The 24,334-nt window shown below is 35.5% G+C and overlaps 1 protein-coding gene across 2 annotated transcripts in view; it reads left to right on the top strand.

Moving 5' to 3' along the window:
- Positions 1-24,334, top strand: part of LOC144973023 (polycystin-2-like protein 1) — a 43,126-nt gene that overhangs the window by 5,859 nt on the left and 12,933 nt on the right. For both annotated transcript variants that reach the window (XM_078914965.1, XM_078914966.1), the window contains exons 2-10: positions 72-240; positions 2,454-2,558; positions 10,829-10,956; positions 12,346-12,614; positions 13,966-14,190; positions 14,504-14,666; positions 15,670-15,909; positions 18,626-18,807; positions 23,633-23,852. In XM_078914965.1, coding sequence (XP_078771091.1) covers positions 108-240; positions 2,454-2,558; positions 10,829-10,956; positions 12,346-12,614; positions 13,966-14,190; positions 14,504-14,666; positions 15,670-15,909; positions 18,626-18,807; positions 23,633-23,852 — 1,665 coding nt within the window. In that variant the 5' untranslated portion in view covers positions 72-107. The remainder of the gene's footprint in view (positions 1-71; positions 241-2,453; positions 2,559-10,828; positions 10,957-12,345; positions 12,615-13,965; positions 14,191-14,503; positions 14,667-15,669; positions 15,910-18,625; positions 18,808-23,632; positions 23,853-24,334) is intronic.

Below are 24,334 nucleotides of genomic sequence, written 5' to 3'. Positions count from 1 at the left end.
TATCTCTCTCTGCTTCGAACCATAACACATTTTTTTAAAACTTAAGAACATAGATTCTGTATCTTAAACAGAACAACTCCAAAGATTTCTGAATTTGGAGAAGAAACATGGAAGATGAGGAAGAATTGTCAGATATGGGGATGTCAGCAGAAGCCGAAATGGCCCTGGAAGGAATGGCACAGGACCACAGGGCTTTGTTGGAATCTGACAGTGGAAAGAAAAAGCCTCTTTGTTTTAATTGTAAGTCTTGGCATTTATCAATCTTTCATGTTCATCATGTGACATGAGGTAATGTCCTTATCATTATTGTGACTTGTAAGAACACAACCCATTATGCCAACCGCTGCTTAAAAGGCATTGGCATAGGTGGTGTTATAATTTGTCTACTCATTTCAACTGTATAGCTATAGGATGAAACTGGGTTCATTGACCTGCTGATTTTATCACCCAGCAGTAAATTGGGAGCTGGGTCTCTTTAGATCTTTTGAAAGTAAAGGTAATGTAGGAATTACTGGTGGCTACCTAGTCATGTAATTGATCCAAGACATTTTCCTGCCATCATATGACAATCTCTAACATCGATTGAGATTTGCCTTTACAAAATATTTATCCATTTTTTTCATCAATCTAGATTCATATGATGTTAATTTTACATATTTAGCATGATACTTAAATCATTTTTGAAAATGTCTGATTATGAAATTTTTGGTAACAACAATTTATGGCTTGTTATTTTTAATTCATAGTAATAGAAAAGTCACAATTAATTATGCGTTTAATCTCCTTAATCTCTGACATTTGTTTCTTAACTGTGAGTGACTATTGGTGGATGTTATCGCATTCTTCAGTAAACACATGAAAGATTTGATCCCAGTTTTTGGTCACACAATTCAACCTCCCTTTTTCAGGTCTTTTTTTTCCGACACCCCATACATGTTCTTTGGGTTTCATACTTAATAGAAGAGGTTTTGTTAGCATCTTAAATTGTTGGTTCATATGATGAAAAGTGACCATTTCAGCTTGAAAATTGAAATAACTTTGTCTCAATGTCTTTATCTACGGAATGCCTAGTTGTCAGTGATATGGGATTAAAAACTTTTCTTTTTGGTCTTGAATCTCTTAATTAGATGAAATTATAAGAGACCAAGAGTATTGACATCAAAATGACCCAACAGGATATTTTTTGAGAAATACTTCACATCAGTTAATAGTCTTGTTGCGGAATCTTTAAACATGCTTACTATGCAAAGAGATGGAAAAGATCACTAAATTCAGAAAACCAAATTGCAATTACTTTTCCTGAATCAGGTAAAATTACATAAGTGATACAAATAAAACAAGGCCATTTCAATAAAATGTCCTTCCCAACAGCTAGAATACATGCACATTTTTATTTCTTCTTCCTGTCAATAACTAGATCTTGGAATAGCCTGCCACTTAATGAAGCAAAGGCAAAGTGATTAACATCATTTAGAGAATTTTTTTATGTCTGTATGTCAAATTAGAGCCAACACTCGGATATGATGAAAACTGTGATTCGTCAAAGACTCAAAATTAAAAAATATTAGTAATTGCTATTAATGATACATTATATCTAATAACGTCCAAAATTAGCAAGCTCAGATTCAATCGCAATAACCAAAAAATGCAGCCAATGTAAAGCCCTGAGAAAAAAGAAATAAAATGATTAGAAATGGCATCAACACAACTGGTTTAGTAGTCATCTACTGTGATTGCTTTTAATCGCATCTAATATGGATCAACCTAATACTTTTTCAAGAATTGCACATTCAGGATGCAAAATGAACTCACTAAGAGCTATCTATATCCATTGTAAATAAAGTGATAAAAATAGTCACACAATCTAAGTGAATTGAAGTCAGATTACCTTGTGGAGAACGACACAATACTTTTTAAAAAATGTGCGATATGTTAGCATCTGTCACACATTAAATAAAGGTTTTTAAAAATAGCTATCATCTCAAAATGGGCTTCTAGAGCAAAATTTGTTATATTAACTTACTGTAATGCTTTCTTGAAACTCAATATTATTTGTCGGTGGAAAATTTTAGTTTTAGTTGATTATCCTTTTGAATACATTTTAGGATATTGGAAAGGTAATGACATCATGATCAAGAGCAGATGTGAGTAAATACTTGGATGTAGGTAATGAAGGATCATTTTGTAAAATTGCTTGCACAAAAAAGGGTGCCTAACAAGTGACTTGTACTATTTGGATTGTAACTTTTGTTCTACACGGTCCTCTGTGAGAGTAAATGAAGCATTTTGTAGTGTATTGGACATTGCAGAAACCATGGAAATGTACTGTATAGGATAGTCTATTAATTTTTGTATTTGCATACCATCATCATCATCGTCGTCGGCATCATCATCATCACCATCACCATCATCAACATAATCAAAATATAATCATCACCGCCTTATCTGCACAGGGTTTTGTTTTCGTGCTGAGTACCTGGAGACTAAAGAAGACAAAATCAAAGCAACGCTCAGTGAACTTCTCTTCTACCTGCTCTTTCTTGTCATTATTTGTATTTGTAAGTAGATTGGTATTATTATTATTATTATTATTATTAGTATTATTATTAGTATTATTATTATTATTATTATTATTATTATTATTATTATTATTATTATTATTATTATTATTATTATTATTATTAGTATTATTATTAGTATTATTATCAAATGATAATAAATCCATTAACTAACAATGGCATTGAGTCTATTACTAGCTATTCCCATTATATGGTCATGAAATATTATAATTCAGCCATTTTCCAGTCTTGGTGAGCAAAAAATGATAAATGAGAGTGCAGGTAATGCTTAAATGGTTGATTTGCTTTTGAAGAGTCAAGGAACGTTAATTAAAATTGTTGTGGATTATTGTGAAGCAGGATTCATTAAGCCTCTTTAGGAGATATGGGTGTAGTGATATTTCATTGAATGGAAACCCATTTCATCCAGGATCTTGCTAGCGAGGTTTGATTCCGAAGAGAGAAAAATCGCTATCATCCAAGTCTTTGAATGGTGGTGGCAGTGTTTTTCCCCATATAAATATCCACAAAACAACATGGATATTACCTGATGGACGAACTGAAAACCAAAGTGGCCACATCACAAAATCAAGAAAGTGGAGACACAGCCTTATACACACATTCGTACTAATCGTAGAATTGACATAGCCTCAGACCATCACTTACTTTTAGGAACCTTGAAGCCTAAACTTAGGGCATACAGAGAGAATTGCGAGAGACCTCACCACAAATTCAATACCCAAATACTTAAAGAACAGTATAACAAGAACATATTTAGCATCTGCTCACAAAATAGATTCAAGTTTTTTGAAAATCTTGTTGAAGAAACAAACTTTGCAGAACAGTGGATTTGTCTGAAGAACACCTGGAATGAAACATGCCTTGAAACTCTTGGTAGAAAATCAAGAAATGACAAAGTTTAACTTTCAAATAAAACCTGGGATCTTGTTGATGAAGAAAGGAAAAAGCTTAAACTGGAAATAACTCAATGTCAGAATAAAGTAGAAAAGAAAGATCTGAAAAATAAATACAACATTATAAACAAAAAAGTCAAGAGAAGTGCAAGAAAAGACAAAAGGACATACTTCAATGACTGAACCAGAAGCAGCAGCTGGCAAAAGATACTTAATAAGATTGTGTAATATCACCAACATAAGAGTGATGATGGAGAGGCTTAGGATGGGAACAATACAGACAATGGATGTTTCGGGTACAAACGCTTCATCAACACAACAATAAACAAATGAATGTGGAAAACAAATAAAATAAAATGGTATATAACTTGTATGATCTGTACTCAATGATGGTTGGAAGTGTGAATGAAAAGTTGACATGGCGTGGGTTAGTGAGTAGGGACTCCCTGGGGTGTGATAAGAATGATAAGGCCAGGTCAGCGTGTGAGAGAGTTGGGAACTCTCTAGAAAATAATGGAAGATAAAAGACGTAATAGAAATTTAATATTAGAAGCAGTAGTAGTAATAGAAGAAAAAGTAGTATTGTTGTGTTTACGAAGGGTTTGTAACAGAAACGTCCATTGTCTGTATTGTTCCCATCCGAAGCCTCTCCATTATCACTCCTTCGTTAGTATTTTCACGACCCCAGGCTTCAGGCAGCCCCCACCGCTCTCTACAATATCACCAAACTCTGTCGAGTAATAAAAAGATACAGGCAAGGATTGTAAGGGATAGAAACAAACGATCAACCTCTCACAACAGAAATAGAACAGAGAAATCAATGGATGGAACATTTCAGAGAACTAAAGCAGGCTCCACCTGACACAAACCCAGAAATAGAACTAGCCGAAACAAATTTAGATGTAAAAACAGCACCCCATCTAGAATAGAAATTTACAAAGCATTAAAGGGAATGAAAAATGGAAAAGCTCCAGGACCAGATGGCGTGCCGCCAGAGGTCTTCAAAACGAATTTTAACACCACAGTGGGCATGTTTCACCCTCTATTTTTAAAATTATGGTGTCAAAACCAAATACCAAATATATATGTTTTCAAGCTCCCTAAAAAGGGAGACATAGGGGATTGTAAGAACTGGCGAGGCATTATGCTCCTCTCAATTCCTAGTAAAGTTTTCACTTGAGTGATATTGGAAAAGCTGAAAACTGCACTTGATGGGAAACTTTGCGATGAGCAAGTGGATTCAGAAAAGACAGATCCTGTACTGACCATATAGCAACGCTCTGGATTATAAAAGCACAGTCTCTTGAGTGGCAATCACCACTTTATATGAATTTTATTGACTGAAAAGGCATTTGACAGCATTAATAGGGAGGTTATTTTGAAAATACTACATCATTACGGCATACCAGAAACTTATATAAATCTTATTAAACAACTATATGACCAAGCAATCCATAATGGAAAACTTTCTGATTCTTTTGAGATTAAAACTGGAGTGAGGAATAGACATCTTCTTTAGCCAATAATATTTCTAACAGTAATTGACTGGATAATGTGCAGAACTGTGGGATATAGAAAGACTGGAATAAAATGGAACCTGACTCAATATATAGAAGACCTTGACTTTGCCGATTATATTTGTTTATTGTCACAATCCTATCAACATTTACAATCAAAAACAGACTTGCCAAGGAAGCAGCACAGACTGGTTTAAGAACAAACTCAAAAAAATCAGAGGTGATTAGATTACTTAACAACAACACAACACCCATCTCAGTAAATGGAAACTATCTGAAGGACTAGACATTTACATATTTGGGTAGCATTGTTTCAACATATGGAGGAGCAGATGAAGACAAAGAGGCTATAGTAGGAAAAGCATGACATGCATTTATCACCCTCAGACCTATATCATCATCATCATCATTGCCTTTTTCACCCTGGGTCAGGGTATAGGCCACAGACAAACAGTTTCCATCCTTCTCTATCCTGAGCTAACTTTTTTATCTCATTCCATGTCTTACCACTTCTCTGTATGTCAGCTTCTTTAATTCTTCTCCATCATCACAGTCACAACTTGAGATATTTTTCCTGCTTCATACATGGTGTGAACGTTTCACTACGCAATTCAAAGATGCTTGTTTGGCGAAGACATCATCGGGTCAGCAGAGTCCTTTCGGCTTTGTCTGGTGTCCTTCATAAATTCTGTCATTCCAGAAACTCTTCGTTCGCCCAAGCTAAAAAAAAAGGATTTGGTTTGTCCGTCTGCGTTTCTGTAATGCAAGAATAGCCCAACTCCAAGCCAGTGTGTCGTAAAAGGTGACTAATGGTGTGTGATTCCCCCATCTTTGAGTCACCTGGTCCTCCAGGTTGGGGGGGTTGGCAAAGGGTTAACACCCCTTTCCGTAAAACTCAAAACTGTTATAGACCTATATGGAAATCAACAATTCTATCACTGATAAACAAATTGAGAATATACAATATAACAAATTGAGAATATACAACACTAACATAAAAGCAGTCCTTCTGTATAGCTCAGAAACATGGAGAGCGACCAATACTCTTTGTATTCAAAATTTGACAAGCAGATGTCTTCAAATCATACTCGTATCTGATGGCCTGAGATCACCACAAGCCTAATCCTTGCTATGGTGTGGTGGCTGGAGCACATTGCATGATCTGGAGGGCTCTACCAGCAGGTTCAACCATACTGGGAAGGTCAAAGGGTAGAGGCCAGACAAATATGGACAGGACATCTGCAGCCTTGGATGGCAGACTATCTAAAAGAAGAAAATCAATGCCAAAGACGGATGTGCTGGGCCTCTGGCGCACAACGACAGCACAATGCATTACGCTCAATATGGTATGACTAACATATTCACGTTATGGTGCTTTGCTTGTGTAGAGCTGCCAGGCAGGCCAAGTGCCGGGCCCCAGAATTTGCCCACCCTCAGGACTGGTGGTCGCCTCTCTCGGATGTGAAGATTCATGCATCCAAGAAGAGATGAAGCTACTGGCCAAGATGAAACTTTAAAGCCTTTCTCAATTCTCCAACGGAATTCTGAAGGTATCTATGATAAGAAAATCTCTCTGGTACAATGTCTACACACAGAAGGAATAGACAATGCTTGTATTCAAGAGACGCATTTGAACCCCAACATGCTATTCAATGACAGAGGATATCAAACCTTCCGGATGGATAGAGGAGACACAAAGGAGAAGTTCTCCTGCGTGTAAGGAACATCATCCCGGCCTCGGATGTACAGATAGACACAAACAAAGAGGCAGAGATCAATGAAACAACATTCCATATAGAAAACAAAGAGATAATAGTGTACAATGTTTATTGCCCACCTGATAAGGAACTTCACTACAAATATTAAACATCCCTGAGAAAAACTATATCCTAGTGGGAGACCTAAACAATCGCTTTACTAACTGGGGATATGAAGATACTGACAGAAGGGGTGATGAAATAGAGGACTGGGAAATCGACACAAATAAGGTACTTATAAACGAACCAGGTGACCCACCTTCCTTTTACTAGAGAAGATGGCTGACCACTTTGCCCCCGGATTTGGCCATTACAACTGACAATATATCCAAAGTTACCAAGAGAACAGTGCTAAGTCAATTGGGAGGCAGTGATCACAGACCAATAAAGTTGACCATAGACCACGAAATTCCAAAACCATTACAAGAGAGCCAACTGGGAACAGTTTCCTGCCCTGACTGATCAGAAATCAACGAAAATCAAAGAATACGACATAAGTATCGATAGAGTAGTGAAGTACTTCAATAATGCTGTCTTGAAAGCTGCAAAGGAATCGATCTTTCGAGGGGCTCGGAAAAACTGCAAGCCAAACTGGACACAGCAACTCCAAGAACTAGAAGACAAAATGTCAACTTCAAGAGAAAAGGTAAAAGGAGACCCAACAAATGGAAACAATATTGCCTACAAGGCATGTGAAGCAAAGTACAAAAGAACTTATAAGAAAGCTGTAAGGGACAGCTGGAGAGAAAAAAAACCCCAGAAAAGCTCAATTTGTATAGGGATGGAAAGAAACTCTGGAAACTGGCAAAGGCACTAAACAGTGAATCAACAAATCTACACCAATTACTTTGGTAAAGGAAACCATAATGCTATCAGGGAAACAGGCAGACAATTGCTTCATGGATAATTATGCAGAGGTCAGTGACATCTTCATCCCAGAAGACAAGTAGAGGAAGAAATGAGACATACCAAGACCTGTCTGGCGACTGAGGACAATAAAACAGAAAACCTTCACATGATAGAGCTCATGACAGGCCTAAACAGCCTTGATTAGCATAAATCACCTGGATCAGATAACAAATGAAATGCTACTGCACCTAGGAACAAAAGCCCAAAAGAAACTGCTAGGAATTTTCGATAGTAGCTGGAAATCAGGAAGAATTCCTCAAATATGACGTGAAGCAGACATGGTACCTGTCCATAAGAAAGGCAAGGATAAACACAAAGCCAACAACCATCACTCCATCAGCCTCACGAGTTGCATAGGGAAATTGAGAAAGGATTGTCATCACCAGACTCTTGGTACTTAGAAAGAACCACTGAGGACCAAGCGACATATGTCTTACAAACAAAAGAGAGGATGCTTTCCAGGAGAAGAAACAAACTGTAGCTGTTTAGATAGACATGACAAGGCATTTGACACAGTATGGAAGGAATGACTGAAACTTAAACTCAACCAAATTGGAGTGAACGGCAACATGAAGAAATGGATTTCATCATATCTAGACAACCAGAAAGCAAGGGTAAATGTAGATGGAACCCACAGCTGCAAGAAGATCCTTTTAACAGGGAGTTCCTCAAGGGGGCGTTCTAAGTCCAACACTCTTTCTAATCTTTTTTCAATGACATTGTAAAGGATCTTCCACGCAATGTACATGGAGCCATGTATACAGATGACCTTGTGGTCCGGTACTCTGAAGAATATACCACCACAGCCTACTACAGGATTCAACAGGCTCTGACAAATTTAGAAAACTGGACAAAATATTGGTTCATCAAAATAAACAATAATAAGGCTAAAACCACCCACACTATCTTTAGCCTTTCTCCCAAGGTCCAAAGGATAACATTAAAAATTAATAGCCATTCACTTCCCCAAGAAAATAGCCCCAAATACATTGGAGTTGCCTTGAACAGAAGATTGACCTCGAAATCACAGACAAGTAAATTTGAGGCCCAAAGCAAATCATGACTCAACCTTATGAAGAAATTAATAGCTCCACAGGAGCCTGGAGGATCTGCAGAGGACCGCAGCATATCTTGTGGAGAGTAGACTTACCATCTGAGCGAATGCGAAGAAGAAGAAGAAGATGGCTTAAGAAAATCATTAAAAAAGACTTGTGGTTAAAAGCTGGGCAAGAGGAAATTAGCAAACAAATCTCAACAAGAAAATGGAAATGGATTGGTCACACTTTCAGAAAACCAACAACAGACATTACTAGACAAGCTGTAGACTAGAACCCTCAGAGACAAAGGAAGGCTGGGAGGCCAAAGAAAACACGGAGAAGATCTTGTACAGAAGAAGTGAAGTTGGATAGAATATCCTAAGGAGAGATGAAGAAGAAAACAAAGAACAGAATATGGTAAGTATTGAAGAGTGGAAGATAAAATTGGAGACAAAACAAATTAAAAGACATTCTGTATATTTTTATATATACTAGTAAAAAGCATGCAATTTCGCGGGGAAAGAACTATTTTCATTCGATATTGTACTCACCATCATTTAATGAGGGCAGATTGGTAAACAACGTTGCCTGTGTAACTTGGTACATCCTCTGTTGAATTTTCTGTGTAGCCCAACATGAAGTGTAAGCCGCTATAGATAGTTCAAAGTTGACGTCACTCAGGTCTTTGTTATTGTTTTTGTCATCCGCGTTTATGAGTAATTCTCACTAAACTGTATTAACCTGACTATAAACGATCATGGTCACACAGTTTTGTGTGTTGGTCCGTTATACTTCCGGATGGCAATTTTGTGAACTCCTTAGCCAAATGCATACTATCTATAGCCTCTGACCCGTGACACAGCAACATACAGTTGTCCGTGTGTGAAAACAGGTTGTGGTAAGAAAATCAACTTCGAAAATAAACCTGAAGTTGCAGACGTGAGCAGAGTTGAAAGACGATCCTGGGATCGAGAACTTACCTTACAGTACAGTACTCTGGTGATCATGTTTGGTGGCGTTTTTATGCACTTTCGTTGGGGGTGTACAAAAACGCACCATTTTTATGCAACTCCGTTGGCGTTGCTGGTTGATTAATGAAAATGTTGCTGCTTGAAGCTCGGAGGAAAAAAAACCCGATAAGTGTTGAATTGTAAGCCTTGATTTAATAGACGAAGACATACTGTGGACGTTTCTGATTTCCACTTTATCAACAAAACACAACGAATAAGACACTAAGGACGAATGAGAGATGTGTAGTGTGAATGGCGTAGATAAGGTAAATAGACATAAACAATGATGGGATAGGAAGTTTTTGAAAAACAACAACAAACACACAAAAAAAAAAAAAAAGACGCCAAACTGACAACTTTTTACAGTGTCGAAATTGGTTGTTTTTGAGAGTGTTAGTGTCATCGATACGTATTTTATGATATCTGTTTGACTCAACGAGCTTTCAAACTGACTTTAAATTATAAAAGGAAATCAAGTTATCTGTTTATCTATCTGTAAAAAATACATTTCTAATCTTCAAATCTTTCAGTAGAGTTGTGCACCGTATGACTCAAATAAGCACAATGTTCTCCACCAGGCTATATTTTTTAAAGAAAGGATATAAGTGCTACTAAAGATATATGTAGTCTTGGGAGGTTGTACCAAAGGGAGGCCACAAGTGAAATCGGTTAATTGGAATGTATTCTGCATAACGAAGTTCTTTCTATTATGTGGCTTGCATGGTTTTCTTCTTCATCTTCTTCTTCTTCTTCTTCTTCTTCTTCTTCTTCTTCTTCTTCTTCTTCTTCTTCTTCTTCTTCTTCTTCTTCTTCTTCTTCTTCTTCTTCTTCTTCTTCTTCTTCTTCTTCTTCTTCTTCTTCTCTCTTCTCACAATTTTTTATTATTATATTATTATATTATATTATTATTATTATTATTTATATTATTATTATTATTATTATTATTATTATTATTATTATTATTATTATTATTATTATTATTAATTATTTTTATTATTATTATTTTATTATTATTATTATTATATTATTATTATTATTATTATTATTATTATTATATATTATTATTATTATTATTATAAGGATCATCATTATCATTGTTATTATTAATGTTCCATCTTTCCATAAGTGGTTGTGAGTTCTACATCAGTAACCATGTTCTACTACACCAAGATAATGGTGAAACTGTTTGTGGAGAAAGAGAGCGATTCTGGCTTGTCTTTTAAATCAATCACCAAGGTGGAAGATTTCTGGGAGGTAACGAGTATGTGATATTCAAGTGTTGTATAAAGATATAAAGATAAAGATAATATAAGATAAAGATATAAACGTGAATAATTGGAGGAACGGCTATACGTCCAAGATACAAATTTGTGTACAGCCTAATGCAATGTCAGACAAATATTTTTAAAAAAAAAAATAATCATTAAAAAAAAAACATCAATAAATGAAACAGTTTTAAGAGGAAGGCATAATTTTTTAAGCAATATTTTCTTATGCTTTTCTGTCAGCTTTGTCTGGCATTATTGATTCTAATATCAAGTGATTGTAAAAGATAATACTTCATAGAAAACTCAACAAGATAAATGTTTATAACAATGTAATCATATTTTAATTAATAGTTAATTTGGACAAAATGTTTGAAGTTTGGAGTTAAATGACATGTTGCCAATTTCAAAGATAATCTTGAAGATCATATTTTAACTTCCATGTAGCTATGGTAGTGACTGAAACAATGATAAGCAGAAATTAGCCTTTTTTCAATTATCTTTTTTATTGTCAGCTGGTATTTATTGTGATATTTTTGGCTGAGTCAAGAGTGATACAGTGTCTTGTCTAGTGACATAGTCATGTGTTTTAACAGTAGAGATTGCAATAATCGGAAACTGGAAGATGCAATGTGTCCATATGGAAGGCATCTTATACTCAACTTTAGTGTGAATGAATATCAGGCCATGGGCTACATACAGTGACAAATATGATAGTGCTGATTCTATTAGACGACATTGTATGGTTTGGAAATTTGGATCTATTTAATCTATCAATGGAAAATCGGAGTATTTTGAAGTGTTTTGAGTATGGTGAATTTGTGGAATTAGGCTATACTGCTGTACAAGGACATTACACCTTTTTAAATTGTGTCAAGAAAACTTTCACTCAATTTATCAATAGATTAAGCTGAGCCTCAAATAGTTGAGTCTTGATTCTGAAACTTCTTTAAAGTGTCAGGTCTTATTTTTTTGACATGTGGGTCATCTTAATCTATTGCTATATAAAGTAAAAGTTTTCTGATCATTTTTTTTAAAGAGGCGATTTGTCATTTTGCAGTCTATTTGAATGCTCATATGTATGTTTTGACCAAAAAAAATGATGCAAGTGTTTGTGAGAGGTGAAAAAATATATTTTTTGTTACCCCTTTAATATGGATTTAATTTACTTATTTAATATCCTCATTGGATATTTTGCGATATTATGGCATACTTGTGACATATATTTCTCTTGGATCTACATATTCTCTGCTTTAATATTTCAGTAGGAAATGGTAGATTATCTTGGTGATCTTTATCTAACTTTTTACCATTTTACTGTTTGTCCTTTGTCCCTCCAACCTGTCTGACAATATTTGATACTGCATTTTATTTTCAGTATGCCCAGGGGCCACTGCTTGAAAACTTGTACTGGAGAAAATGGTACAACGACATTGAACTGGACGATTATAACATATCTGGCTTCATTTACTACCAGAGTAAATTGCTTGGTCTGCCCAGACTACGACAACTCCGTGTTAAGTCAAGTAAGTGTCTGGTCACCTCAGACTTTGAATTGTTCATGGATCCCTGTTATGATGAATACTCAGAAGTAGATGAGGACAAACAGGCCTTTGGTAGAGGTCTGAAAGACCCCAATGAAACAGCGTAAGAATTTGATATTTTTGTTTTGTTTTGTTTTATTCAAATAATGAAAAAGAAATGGAATATTAAACAAGAAAATGTCATGGAATCTTAATTATTCCTATCATATGTGATGAGGTCATATTGACTTGAGGAATGTTCAGATAAAATTTTTGACATTTTTGGGCGACAGAACTTGGGTTAATCTCCATGACATGTACAGCCATCTTTGAACCAATAGCACTGTTGTGGGACCCGAGACTTAGACGTATCATCCTCATATCTGTCAGTTATTAGGTTGTGTATTTCAGGGTTTTTTCCTTTTATGAAAAAAAAAACAGTTCAGCAGCTCTGACCTACTGCTTTGATCAATCTTCGATTGGAATAGCCATCTTGAAAACAAAAGTGTATTGCATTGATTAGTGGTGGTAAATCTTTATCCACTGTTAGGAAATTGATTTTCCTTTGGTGCAAGAGCAACAGCCATTTTAATTTTATGTTTTCATTTAACAATGGGAATGGTATCGATTTATGTGGAGTCAAGGTGTTTTCTGACCCCTCTATCCACCCAGCAGTGATTGGGTAGCTGATCAATTAGATCTGGTGGAAAGCACTTTGCGGTAGACAAGCATCTAGTAATGAATAGACAATCCACGTCTTACTCTTTCCTGTATATATGAATGTTTCTGTTGATTATGCCCCTTGTATTTCATGCTGGATAAATGGGTATTGGTGAATAAAAAGGCAGTTTAGTCCCGAGTATGTTGTAAAAAACATTGTGTCTCGGTTATTCCTTACTTAAGCTTCTTAGCTTTTACTATGATATATGAGCATAACTACTATGTGAGCATTAGCTATTTCTATATATCTTGTTGCAACTTTCAGGTCACAGCACATCCTATCCAAAGGGTAGAAAGCAATTTATTTTGCTATTATCTGTTTAATACTATAGAAATATGGAAAGGCCTAATCCTCTGAAGGACTACTTTTATTTCATATACAGAAATGAAGTGGGTAGAGAAGGGCCTGAAGACAATAGAGAATAAAAACTATGCAGTGATGAGAATTAGAACCATTAGCTCTGCCCACGAGAGGTACATTCTACAAAAAAAAGAGGTTTCAAAAGTAGTAACTACCTCTTGCGACTTCTTGAGGTCATGAGATCAACACACAAACACCATGAAAGCTTGTTGGTGAGTTAGCAGTTAAGCTTATGAGCTCTATTCTCAACACAAACATGTAACATAGAAACAATTGAGACATCGAGTAAGCTTCGATATTGGATTTTTGTCTTGTTTTTGAGAGAAGACAAATCATCTGCAAGTCTTAATCTTCCAATTATTTTTGTAAGAGGATAATTCCTTTCATATCTAAGGTGGATCTACCAGAAAGAGGAGGCCATTAATGGATTTGATTTCTGGGGATATCTGGCCTGGTACTCGGGGGCTGGCTATATCCAAGATTTGCCCCTACAACGAGATGAAGCAGAACGCATTATCAATGACTTACATGAAAGTATGTGGATCCAGCGTGGAACTCGAGCTGTCTTCATCACCTTCTCCATGTACAACGCCAACACCAATCTCTTTTGTATTGTCAGGTATGCTTATTCTAATTTTGCTATTGATACTGGACATCTATAATAAAAGTGCACCACATGCTGCTTTTCTAAGCTTTCAGGTATTTAATGGCATAAAGTTTTCAGAAATAAATTTTATTCACAACTTAGGGTGATGGAAACACTTTTTCACAAATTTAAAACTTGGACCAGGTTGACATGTGAACGAAAAAGTATTTGATAAAACCGAATTGAGAAGATGAGTTGAAAAAAATAGTTCACATTTAGCTTAACAATAAGATTGTAAAAAGGTAGAAATGTACTACATGCATGCTTATTTTTTAATGATGTCCAGATTGGCCTGTGAATTCCCTGCCACAGGAGGTGCTGTACCATCATGGTCCATAGACTCTGTGCCTCTGATGCAACGAGAGACGCCGTATTACCGCTTTATCTCCATTGTTCAAATCATCTTCCTCCTTTTCATCGCTAAATTTTTCACAGAGGAGTTAATACAGGTTGGTTTTGAAAAGAATGGATGACAATTCCCATTTCCTGCATGGGTTGATGTCTTCATTATGATATGGCTGAGGATTTACAAGCAACAGGATTTTCTTTATATTCAAAGGCAGGGTTTTAGATACACAGGCATATGTGGTGGTAATTTTGGATACTGTTCACAACGATGGGGTATTAAGTAAATGGCCTAAAAGTAGGAGGGTGATATTCTATCAGTGTACGCCATTTAAGGACACAAAGTCTGTTTAATCTGACAGATTGATTGAAAGTAAGTGTATGTGACTCTTTAATTCTTCAATAAACAAACAGAGATAGTGGTATTGTAAATAAGGATGATGCATTTAATTATAAGGAAGGAAAAATATAATAATTACCCTTCTAAGGTTGCATCCTGTAAATGTATGGGACCGGTTGTCTGCCATGTAGACTAATCTTGTATGCGAGATTGCACATCATGAAAATTATTTTTGTTTTTGAAGTGCTCGTGCATATGGGACTCATCTCCAACGTTAGATAAACATTTTACTGTTGAATAGTTCAGGGCTAGTTTAGATTTTATAGAGATTTAGAGTCAGTCGAGTATTCTTAGCTTCTGATCTGAAATATGTTGTCTGATTCAGATGATTTCTTGCTGCAATTATTTTTTTTTTAATCGGCAAAATAACTTAAAAACGTTCTTGAACAAAAAATCAATATTCAAAAACAGTTTTTAGAAGTATAATGCCTTTTTTATTCAATACAAGATATTTTCCAAGAATTTTTGCAGAAGACACAAAAATACACATTTTCAATAAATCACATCATTAAAACCATAACAGATTTTCATCATTGGCTTTCAACGTTATTTCCCTATTTTCACTTTGAAGGTTGTTACAGGTTTAGTTCATGTGCAGGTCTGTTCAGCCAGGTTTGATACATAAACAATCATAAATGAGAACGAGAGAGAGAGGGAGAGAGAGAGAGAGAGATTCCTAATTCACTCCAACTGTTTTGATATTCCAGATCTACTGGGATGGCTTGGGCTATGTCAAACAATTCTGGAATTTCTTTGATGTGTTGCTTATCGTGCTAGCTCTGGTCACCGTTGCCATGTATCTGATTACCTCAAACATGGCTCAGAATAAGATCAAAGAATTTGTCGATGGTAATCATGACACCTACGCAGACTTTGTGTCCGTGGCTTACTGGGTGGACATCTTCCAGACTACCCAAGCCATCACAGCTTTCATTGGATTCATCAAGGTACTCACATATTTATTTATTATCCTACTTGCTGCAGGCTAGCCGTTGGACTTGAGTCTTTTAACAAAATTCTAGTTGTGTTGATCGTTTTCAGTGACTGGATAGATTGCAGTGATCATATAACTGGCTCTGTTATGCATCCCAGTCCAATTTACACAAATGACTACACTCGACTCAGATGTGAATGAGCTATTGATATTGTAAAAGTGACAGTGCAGAGTGCTTAACTGGCAACTTGTACGTAATGTATTTGAATAAAACTTTAATGGCGAATAAATGGAATATTCTGAAGTTTATGAGAATTGGTGATAATTGGCGGAAATAAAAATGTGCCATTTGCAAACTCATTGAAGGACCAGAGTCAAACTATCCACCTATGGTAAAGAAAAGGAGTAGCATCCACCAAAATACAAAGTTAACAAAATATTTCACAATGTAGCAAAAAATGGGGCACAAGGGAACAGCCCCTTAAAACGACCTTTGTGATCATGACAGGAACCATCATATGACAGCCACATCGAAAGTAAAAAGAAAACCAATATTTTTTAACACAAAGATAATTTGTCATTGTAATAGATGTAATAAAGGAGATTTTAGTCCATAACAGAAGAAGGAATGTCAAGAAGGTTGATGCCAAATTCTGAAAGTCGAGGAACATAATGTCCAGGAAAATTACAATGCAACCTCTGGATAACGACACCCTGAACAACAACAACCCCTGGATAGCGATATTAACCTTTGGTCCTGAATTTTTTGCTGTATTTTATTAGTAATAAACCCCCCAAAAAAAGCAACATACATCTTAGTAAAACTTCTGTTTAGTGAAATCGATAAAGCAATAATCGGCTGTTGACCTCAATGTTCGATACAAAAACTAGCCAAATAGACAACTTCATGTCAGACCAAATCAAGATGTCTACCCCGATCAAGAAAACATATCAACAAAAAGATGATGACAAAGAAAGAAATCACTGCAAAATACATAATTCCCCACAACAGTCTGTCAACAATCGTCAAGAACCGGGACAAGATCGAGACGATTGCTCATAAATCACAAAGGAAGAAACCTGGGTTTGTGACGAATACAGCCATTGACAAATCTGTGCTAACGTGGTTTAATTAAGCAGGTGAGAGCTGTAAATGCACTAAATTCTCGCCCCATCATCTACAAGTTGGCAAAAATAATTGTGGACAATATTGTATTGGTGGATTTTCAAGCGAGCAATGGTAGGCTCGATAGATTTAAACAGCGACATGGCATTGTCATTAAAGTAGCCTGTGACGAGTCTGATTCAATTGATGCTACTATCTTGAAAACTCTGGAATAATGACACCCCTGGATAATGACATAATTTTCTGGTATCTAGGGATTGTACTGTATTAAAATCTTCCAATGAGAAGGGTCTGATTATAGCAGCTCCCTCTCCCTATATCTTTAATGGAAGGTGCCTCAGATACAAGCCAAATAAAATAGCCCTTGTATTTAATTTCCATGATTTTGGAAGGTGATGCAATTATGAGATAAAGGTTGACTTGGAAGAATACAGTTCCTTGGACCCTCTGAACTGGGAGAGAAGCTTCCTGGCCTTTGTACCTTTAAGATGAGACATTGGATGGGAGCCAACAGACTATGGTCCAGGACATGTTTAACAACAGCCACCCACATGCACTCATTTAGGTAATGTCTGGTTGAGCATTGCATCTTGACACAGCTGCCTAACATGTTCAAAACGGATTGTGAGTGTGGAAAAGTTTTTGCTGATTAGGTAGACTGTCAAATATTGTAATGTAACCATTAGAAGCTGCTGTGAAGGAAGACAATAGTTTCAGAGTAGAGATTTGTGATGCTGCCTTTTCCTTTTCCGAGTGAGGACTGGCTGTCTGTCAGAATTATGATTTTCAATTGTGTTGCTCCAATGGAATGCAATTTCACTTGTTTTCAGAAGGGCCAGCATCTTTGCTTTGTGATTGCTTGATTCTTTGCCCACAAGAAAGCAGGACATGTAACACATTTAATACATTGTCAGACATTTCTGATCAGTGAAAGTTGATAGTCTCTATACCCACCAGCTTGGGTGGTTGAACACTTCCTTTTTAAGATGAATATTTATTGTTTTTTTTAAATGTATATTTGTTTTGTATAATATGTTTCTTAGAAACTGAATATATATTTACACAAACATTTAAAGCATGACATTATTAATTTCTTTTTTATTTATTTTATTATACAATGGTATTTGAAAATGTACAGTAAAATACATTCATATGTCTATTGCCAACATTAAAGAAATATTTAAAACATTGAAGTAAACTTTGAAAAATATCTTCATGAATATAATGCATAACAATGGGTATGTCTTTGGACATTATATATTGTTTAAAAGAACCTAAATCAATGAGAATGTCCATTCACAAATTAAATTGGTCCTGATAGCTCTATTGGTTGAGCTTACAAGCAAGTGGACCTGCTTGCTTGAGTCAGGAAAGAGGGGGGGGGGGGGGTCGCTCTCTCTATTCAACCATCAGTGGTTTGGTAGTATCCAGACGAAATTACTTTGAAAAAGAACAGCATCTCATCCATAGGTTATCAACTTATTGTTACTGTCCATTTGATACGACAGTAACTGGAATAAACTCTGGCTCCAGGGTCTAATTACTTTGAAGGAGTCATATACTATCTGCATGGATTTTTGAAAATTGATTTCCCAATTTTTAGATGTTCAAATTCATTGGCTTTAACAAGACCATGATCCAACTGTCCATGACATTGAGCTCTTGTGCTAAGGATCTGGCAGGATTCTTCATCATGTTCTTCATCGTGTTTCTGGCCTTCACACAACTCGGATTTCTTCTATTTGGATCTCAGGTGGAAGATTTCAGTACCTTCATGTCTTCCTTGTGAGTCCTTTTCAGTCACACATCAAAAATTTCAAAGACCTGTTATCTAATCCATCTATTTCTCTCTCTCTCTCTCTCTCTCTCCCTCTCCCTCTCGTTCTCTCTCTCTCTCTGTCTGTCTGTCTCTCTCTCTCTCTCTCTCTCTCTCTCTCTCTCTCTCTCTCTCTCTCTCTCTCTCTCTCTCACAGCCATTTATTACACTAGAAATCTTTCACTTTAGTTTACTACCGCCTCACCCCCAATGGGAACGACCCACCGTCGATGACGGGGAGACGACCGTGTGGTTACGTCATAACAGATGTCCAGAACGTGAGAACTGGCCTATATTTATCCCTGCAGGTAGAATGCACCGCTTGGATTTCATTGTCAGTCAGGCTATAAGACAGATTTCGTAAAATCGTTCATTTTTACACTGAAATTGCTGACCATACACTTCTTCTATATTTTTCTATTTTATATGGATATAACGGCCACATTTTCATTTTCAAGACGCAATTATTTTCATTGATATCAAGAAATGGTGAGTATACTTTATTCTTTCTTGAAAAATGTATATTTTTCTATTTAAAATTAACCTGAAAAATATTTTTAATTGTTTAAAAGATTCAAATTAATGTTATCTGAGTTTTGTTACGCTAACACATGATAGTAAATATAAGAGTAATAATCTACTTTTAATATAGCATTTATTTCACCGATTTGTAATGACAGGTTTCTGCACAATTAATGTGTAAACACACCTTGTCTACTTCTTTGTTGGCTAACAAAATAGTCCCGTATTCAGACAAACTCCAGAGACATAAGAACACGTCCAAGTGTGATGATAACGTTGTTGTTGTTTTATGGTGATGATGATGATGATGATGTTGATGATGATAGCGCAGTAATAGTAGTAATCGTAGTAGCAGTAGTAGTAGTAGTAGTAGTAGTAGTGTAGTAGTAGTAGTAGTAGTAGTAGTAGTAGTAGTAGTAGTAGTAGTAGTACACACACACTCGAGAGAGAGAGAGAGAGAGCGTGTGTGTGTGTGTGTGTGTGTGTGTGTGTGTATAAAACTCATGTACGCACATGTTTAGCACGGAACGATTTTTATTGCATTGAACTTTGAACCTATAACTTTCACACCGATTTGCCATTCCGTCTTCACGATTCGCACCTACCCTCGATATTCTTCTACATCGCCCGTTGATACAGTCAACGGGCGTGAGAAAAGAGGGTAGATAGATATATTATGACATCATCAAAAGGCGATGTAATCAAAAGTGGCGGATGATTGTGTAACATCAAAAGGCCGGTGGACTGCGCTACAAGGCCGAACATTCGAGGGGATATGTGATTTGAGTGGGAGGGGCTTATTTGACTTTGCCGATGACCGACTGGTGGACGATTGAAATTATAAATGTCCTTTTTCAGCAGCCAATTGGAAATGGGTAATTGGAAACATCTGATTGGCGCTTCATGGACAGAAATCAGTTTGGAGGTCATGGGATGAAATTGCTGGAGAGATGGAGTAAATTTGAAATGAATTGAAAGTAATTTGGGGCGTTGTCTAGGTGTCAAGTAAGACTCTCGCAGACCGGTGATAAATCAATTTTTTGGCCGCAAATGCTACAGTAAACTTCTTTCTCTATCTTATTTTTGCTAAAAATATTTCAGAGTGGGTATATAGGCGGATTCCATTTTGAACAACGGGCATTTAGAACTATATTTTAAAGGAAAATTATTACGTTATTATTATTAGCAGGCATCTAGGCGATCACTATCGTATTATTAATAACAATCAATAATATTATTATAACTCTTATTATTACAATTCTTCTTCTTCTTCTTATTATTATTATCATCATCATCATCATCATCATCATCATCATCACAATCATCATCATCATCATCATCATCAATAATAACTAATGATTTTTTTTTCTTTACTCAGATGAATGGTCATACTGAAAACAAGCATTGTCTCAATGCAAATGGCAAATGGACTCTGCGGAATTACTGTGAAAGGGCTCAAATGAGATATGTGGTTAAAAAACATTTCATGCAAACTGCTCCAGAATTAGCAAGTGAAGTTCCACCGGTGAAAAAAAAAAGAAAACAGAACGTTGGTTGATTAATTAGATGCTGTTTCTGTGACATGTAACAATCAGCTGTTCCTTAAAATAATCGTGAGGTTTTAAGTATGTTAATAAAAAGTATAAAAATATGTTAAGATCTATACAAAGTTCAGAGGAATACTTATAACTTATTTTTACCTATGATTGTCAATTTATTTTAAAATAACAGTTCATTTTGATTATCTGATCAGTAATCCTCTCCCACCCCCTCCCTTCCCGTCCTTTTCAATGCGTTTATCACGATTTTTTATTGTCAAAAAATGGATATTATTTATTTTTTACTATTATTATTATTATTATTATTATTATATTATTATTATTATTATTATTATTATTATTATTATTATTATTAATTATTATATTATTTATTATCAGAAATAATAATAATAATAATAATAATAATGATAATAATAATAATAATATTGTTATTATTACAGTGGTGATCAAGAGTAAGATAAATACACTGATATTTTATGATTATTACTAGTATTAGTATTACATCAATATCACGTGTTTCAACTGATTCACAATGATCATTTCTGTTATCCACGATTCTTCGGTTGTTCAATAAGAAGACCATTTTCAACAAATTTCCATTTTAAACAGTATTAGCTATCTGGTCGGCGTCCTTTTTCTTTTGTCGCAGCACTGGAGAGAGAGAGAGAGAGAAAGAGAGAGAGAGAGAGTAAGTGGTGTGTGTGTTGGTGTACATAATACTTAATTTATGCAACGTTTTATCACGAAATGATTTTCATTTTACCACCTCAGTTTGATCTCTCATCAGTTCTCTCTGACAATTGAACTTTGAACCTATAACTTTAACACAGCTACGTCATTCCATCTTCACGATTCGCACCTTATCGTGATATTCTTTTATGTTGACTCGTGGTACAGTCAACGGGGTTGAGAGAAGAAGATAGATATCAAAAGCGATGTGATCAAAGCTGGCGGATGGTTGTGTAACATCAAAGACCAGTGACTGGTCTACAAGGCCTATCATATTCGTGGGTATGTGTGATTTGAGTAGGAGGAGCTTTCTTGACTTTGTTGATGACAGACTGGTGGACAATTGAAATTAGAATTGTCCTTATTCAGCAGCCAATTGGAAATGGGCAATTGTAAAAAGCTGATTGGACGCTCCATGGAAAGAAAGCAGTTTGAGGGACATGGAAGGAAAGTGCCGGAGAGCGTGGAGTGGGGAGGAGTAAATTATATTGAATGAATTGAAATTAATTTGGGGCGTTGGGAAGTTAAATAAAACTCTCGGAGGTGATGAGTCAATTCTTTGGCCGCAAATGATTCAGTACAATTCTTTATTCTTTCTTTCTTTCTATTTTTAATTCCTTTCTGTCAGGGGGACATATAGGCGAATTCCATTTTTTTTAAACGGGCATTTCGAAAGCTATTTTCCAAAATTAGCAGGCGTTTACGTGATAGCCACTATATTATTTTCATGAAAATGATCATCATCATCATCATCATCATCATCATCATCATCATCATCATCATCATTATTATTATTAGTATTATTATTATTATTATTATTATTATTATTATTATTATTATTATTATTATTATTATTATTATTATTATTATTATTATCCTATTATTATTGTAATTATTATCGTCATCATCATCATCATTGTTATTATTATTATTATTATTATTATTATTATTATTATTATTATTATTATTATTATTATTATTATTATTATATAGTTTAGATCTATACAAACGTCAAAGGAATGCATATTACATATCTTTTCCTAAGAATTGTCAATTGCCATTACTAAAACCAGTTCGTTTTGATCATTTGATCAACAAACCCCTACAATTCGGTGATTACGCATTTTTTGTTTTTGCTGTCAAAAAAGGATATTGCTGTACAGGTGAGCGGATATCTCAACAATGCTTTATTACAAAACGACTTTGATTATATATTTCTACTCTGTAAATATTGATGATTATTGCAGTATTTCTCATTTATTTGTATAAACTCAGATAACTATGTAATTTTTGATTATATCATTTGAAGTAATTAAAATTTCTGACCCATTTTTATGGTTATTTCCTATAAAATCTAATCCCAAATGATCTACTAAAATTATATCAAATAAAAGTATGTAAATCACTAGTTATGACTCTAAAATATCTTATCGCAACATCTAATAGCATCTTTACTACGCCACGTTGAACTTGAGAAAAAAATCATCAAAATAGGAAAAATTGCTCAGTCACCCTTTCGGCACAAGCCGTGACTCGCCATCTGTTATGAACTAGCGTCCGGCGAAATTTACCTGTCGAACTAAAATGAAAGCAGTAAATGGCTGTGCTCTCTCTCTCTCTCTCTCTCTCTCTCTCTCTCTCTCTCTCTCTCTCTCTCTCTCTCTCACTCTCTCTCTTTCTTTCTCTCTCTCTCTCTCTCTCTCTCTCTCTCTCTCTCTCTCTCTCTCTCTCTCCAGTGTATGTGTATATAATCCATATATAATATTTAAATGTGTGTATGTGTGTGTGTGTGTGTGTGTGTTTGCCTGTGTGCATCTGGCTGCATTTGTGCAGAATTAGGGAGTTTAACAATCAGGTCCAAATGAATTAGATTTCATTAGTATGGAAGAGATTTGACTCAGTTTTGGCGATTTAGTTATATTATGGAGATATACTCCATGTCACTCTCAATACTAAAATTGTCATTGTTTTCTACCCTTTGTAGCTACACTCTATTCCGAATCGTGCTTGGTGACTTCAACTTCCACGAGCTTGAACAAGCCAACAGATTTCTGGGCCCTATCTTTTTCATGCTGTTTGTCTTCTTCGTCTTCTTTGTCCTTATCAACATGTTCCTGGCCATCATCAATGACACATACTCAGAGATCAAGTCAGATGTCAGCAAGCAGGGAGATGTGCTCCTGATGTCGGATTATCTGAGGGAGGTAAATATTGTCAATACATTCTTGTCCTTGTCACTTATTCTTCTCGTCATGATCCATGTCCTATTTCTCCTCCTTTTTCTCTCTCTCCTCATTCTCCCTCTCCTTCTCCTATTCCAACTCCTCCTCCTATTTCTTTTGAGAAGAATGGAGAGAAAAAATGATTTCAATAAAAAGAGGAAAAAGTAGTCAAAAGAAAAGAAATCAAAACAAAGTGTTTTGGCCTTTGACTTTTATCAGGAGATGACAAGACGGAAACAAATTATATACATAATAACTGATCATAAAAAGACACAATTCCTCCTCTTTATAAACATTCCATTGTTTCTTCTTCTTAACCAAAAAATATTAATGATGAATGAAATCATAAATAAGACCAAATTCTCTTTTTAACAATGTACAAAAGTGTGCACCAACACACACAAAACACAAACAAATTTTGCTTGTTAGATTTCCATAGTATTTTTTCTCCATTTTTTTTGCCT

Source organism: Berghia stephanieae, chromosome 5, assembly GCF_034508935.2.
Source record: "Berghia stephanieae isolate SIO BIC M18660-M18661 chromosome 5, UCSD_Bste_1.3, whole genome shotgun sequence".
In the NCBI taxonomy this organism is placed as follows: domain Eukaryota; kingdom Metazoa; phylum Mollusca; class Gastropoda; order Nudibranchia; family Aeolidiidae; genus Berghia; species Berghia stephanieae.
Note: the sequence above shows the minus strand (reverse complement) of the source record. Positions and strands in the feature narration are given on the sequence as shown.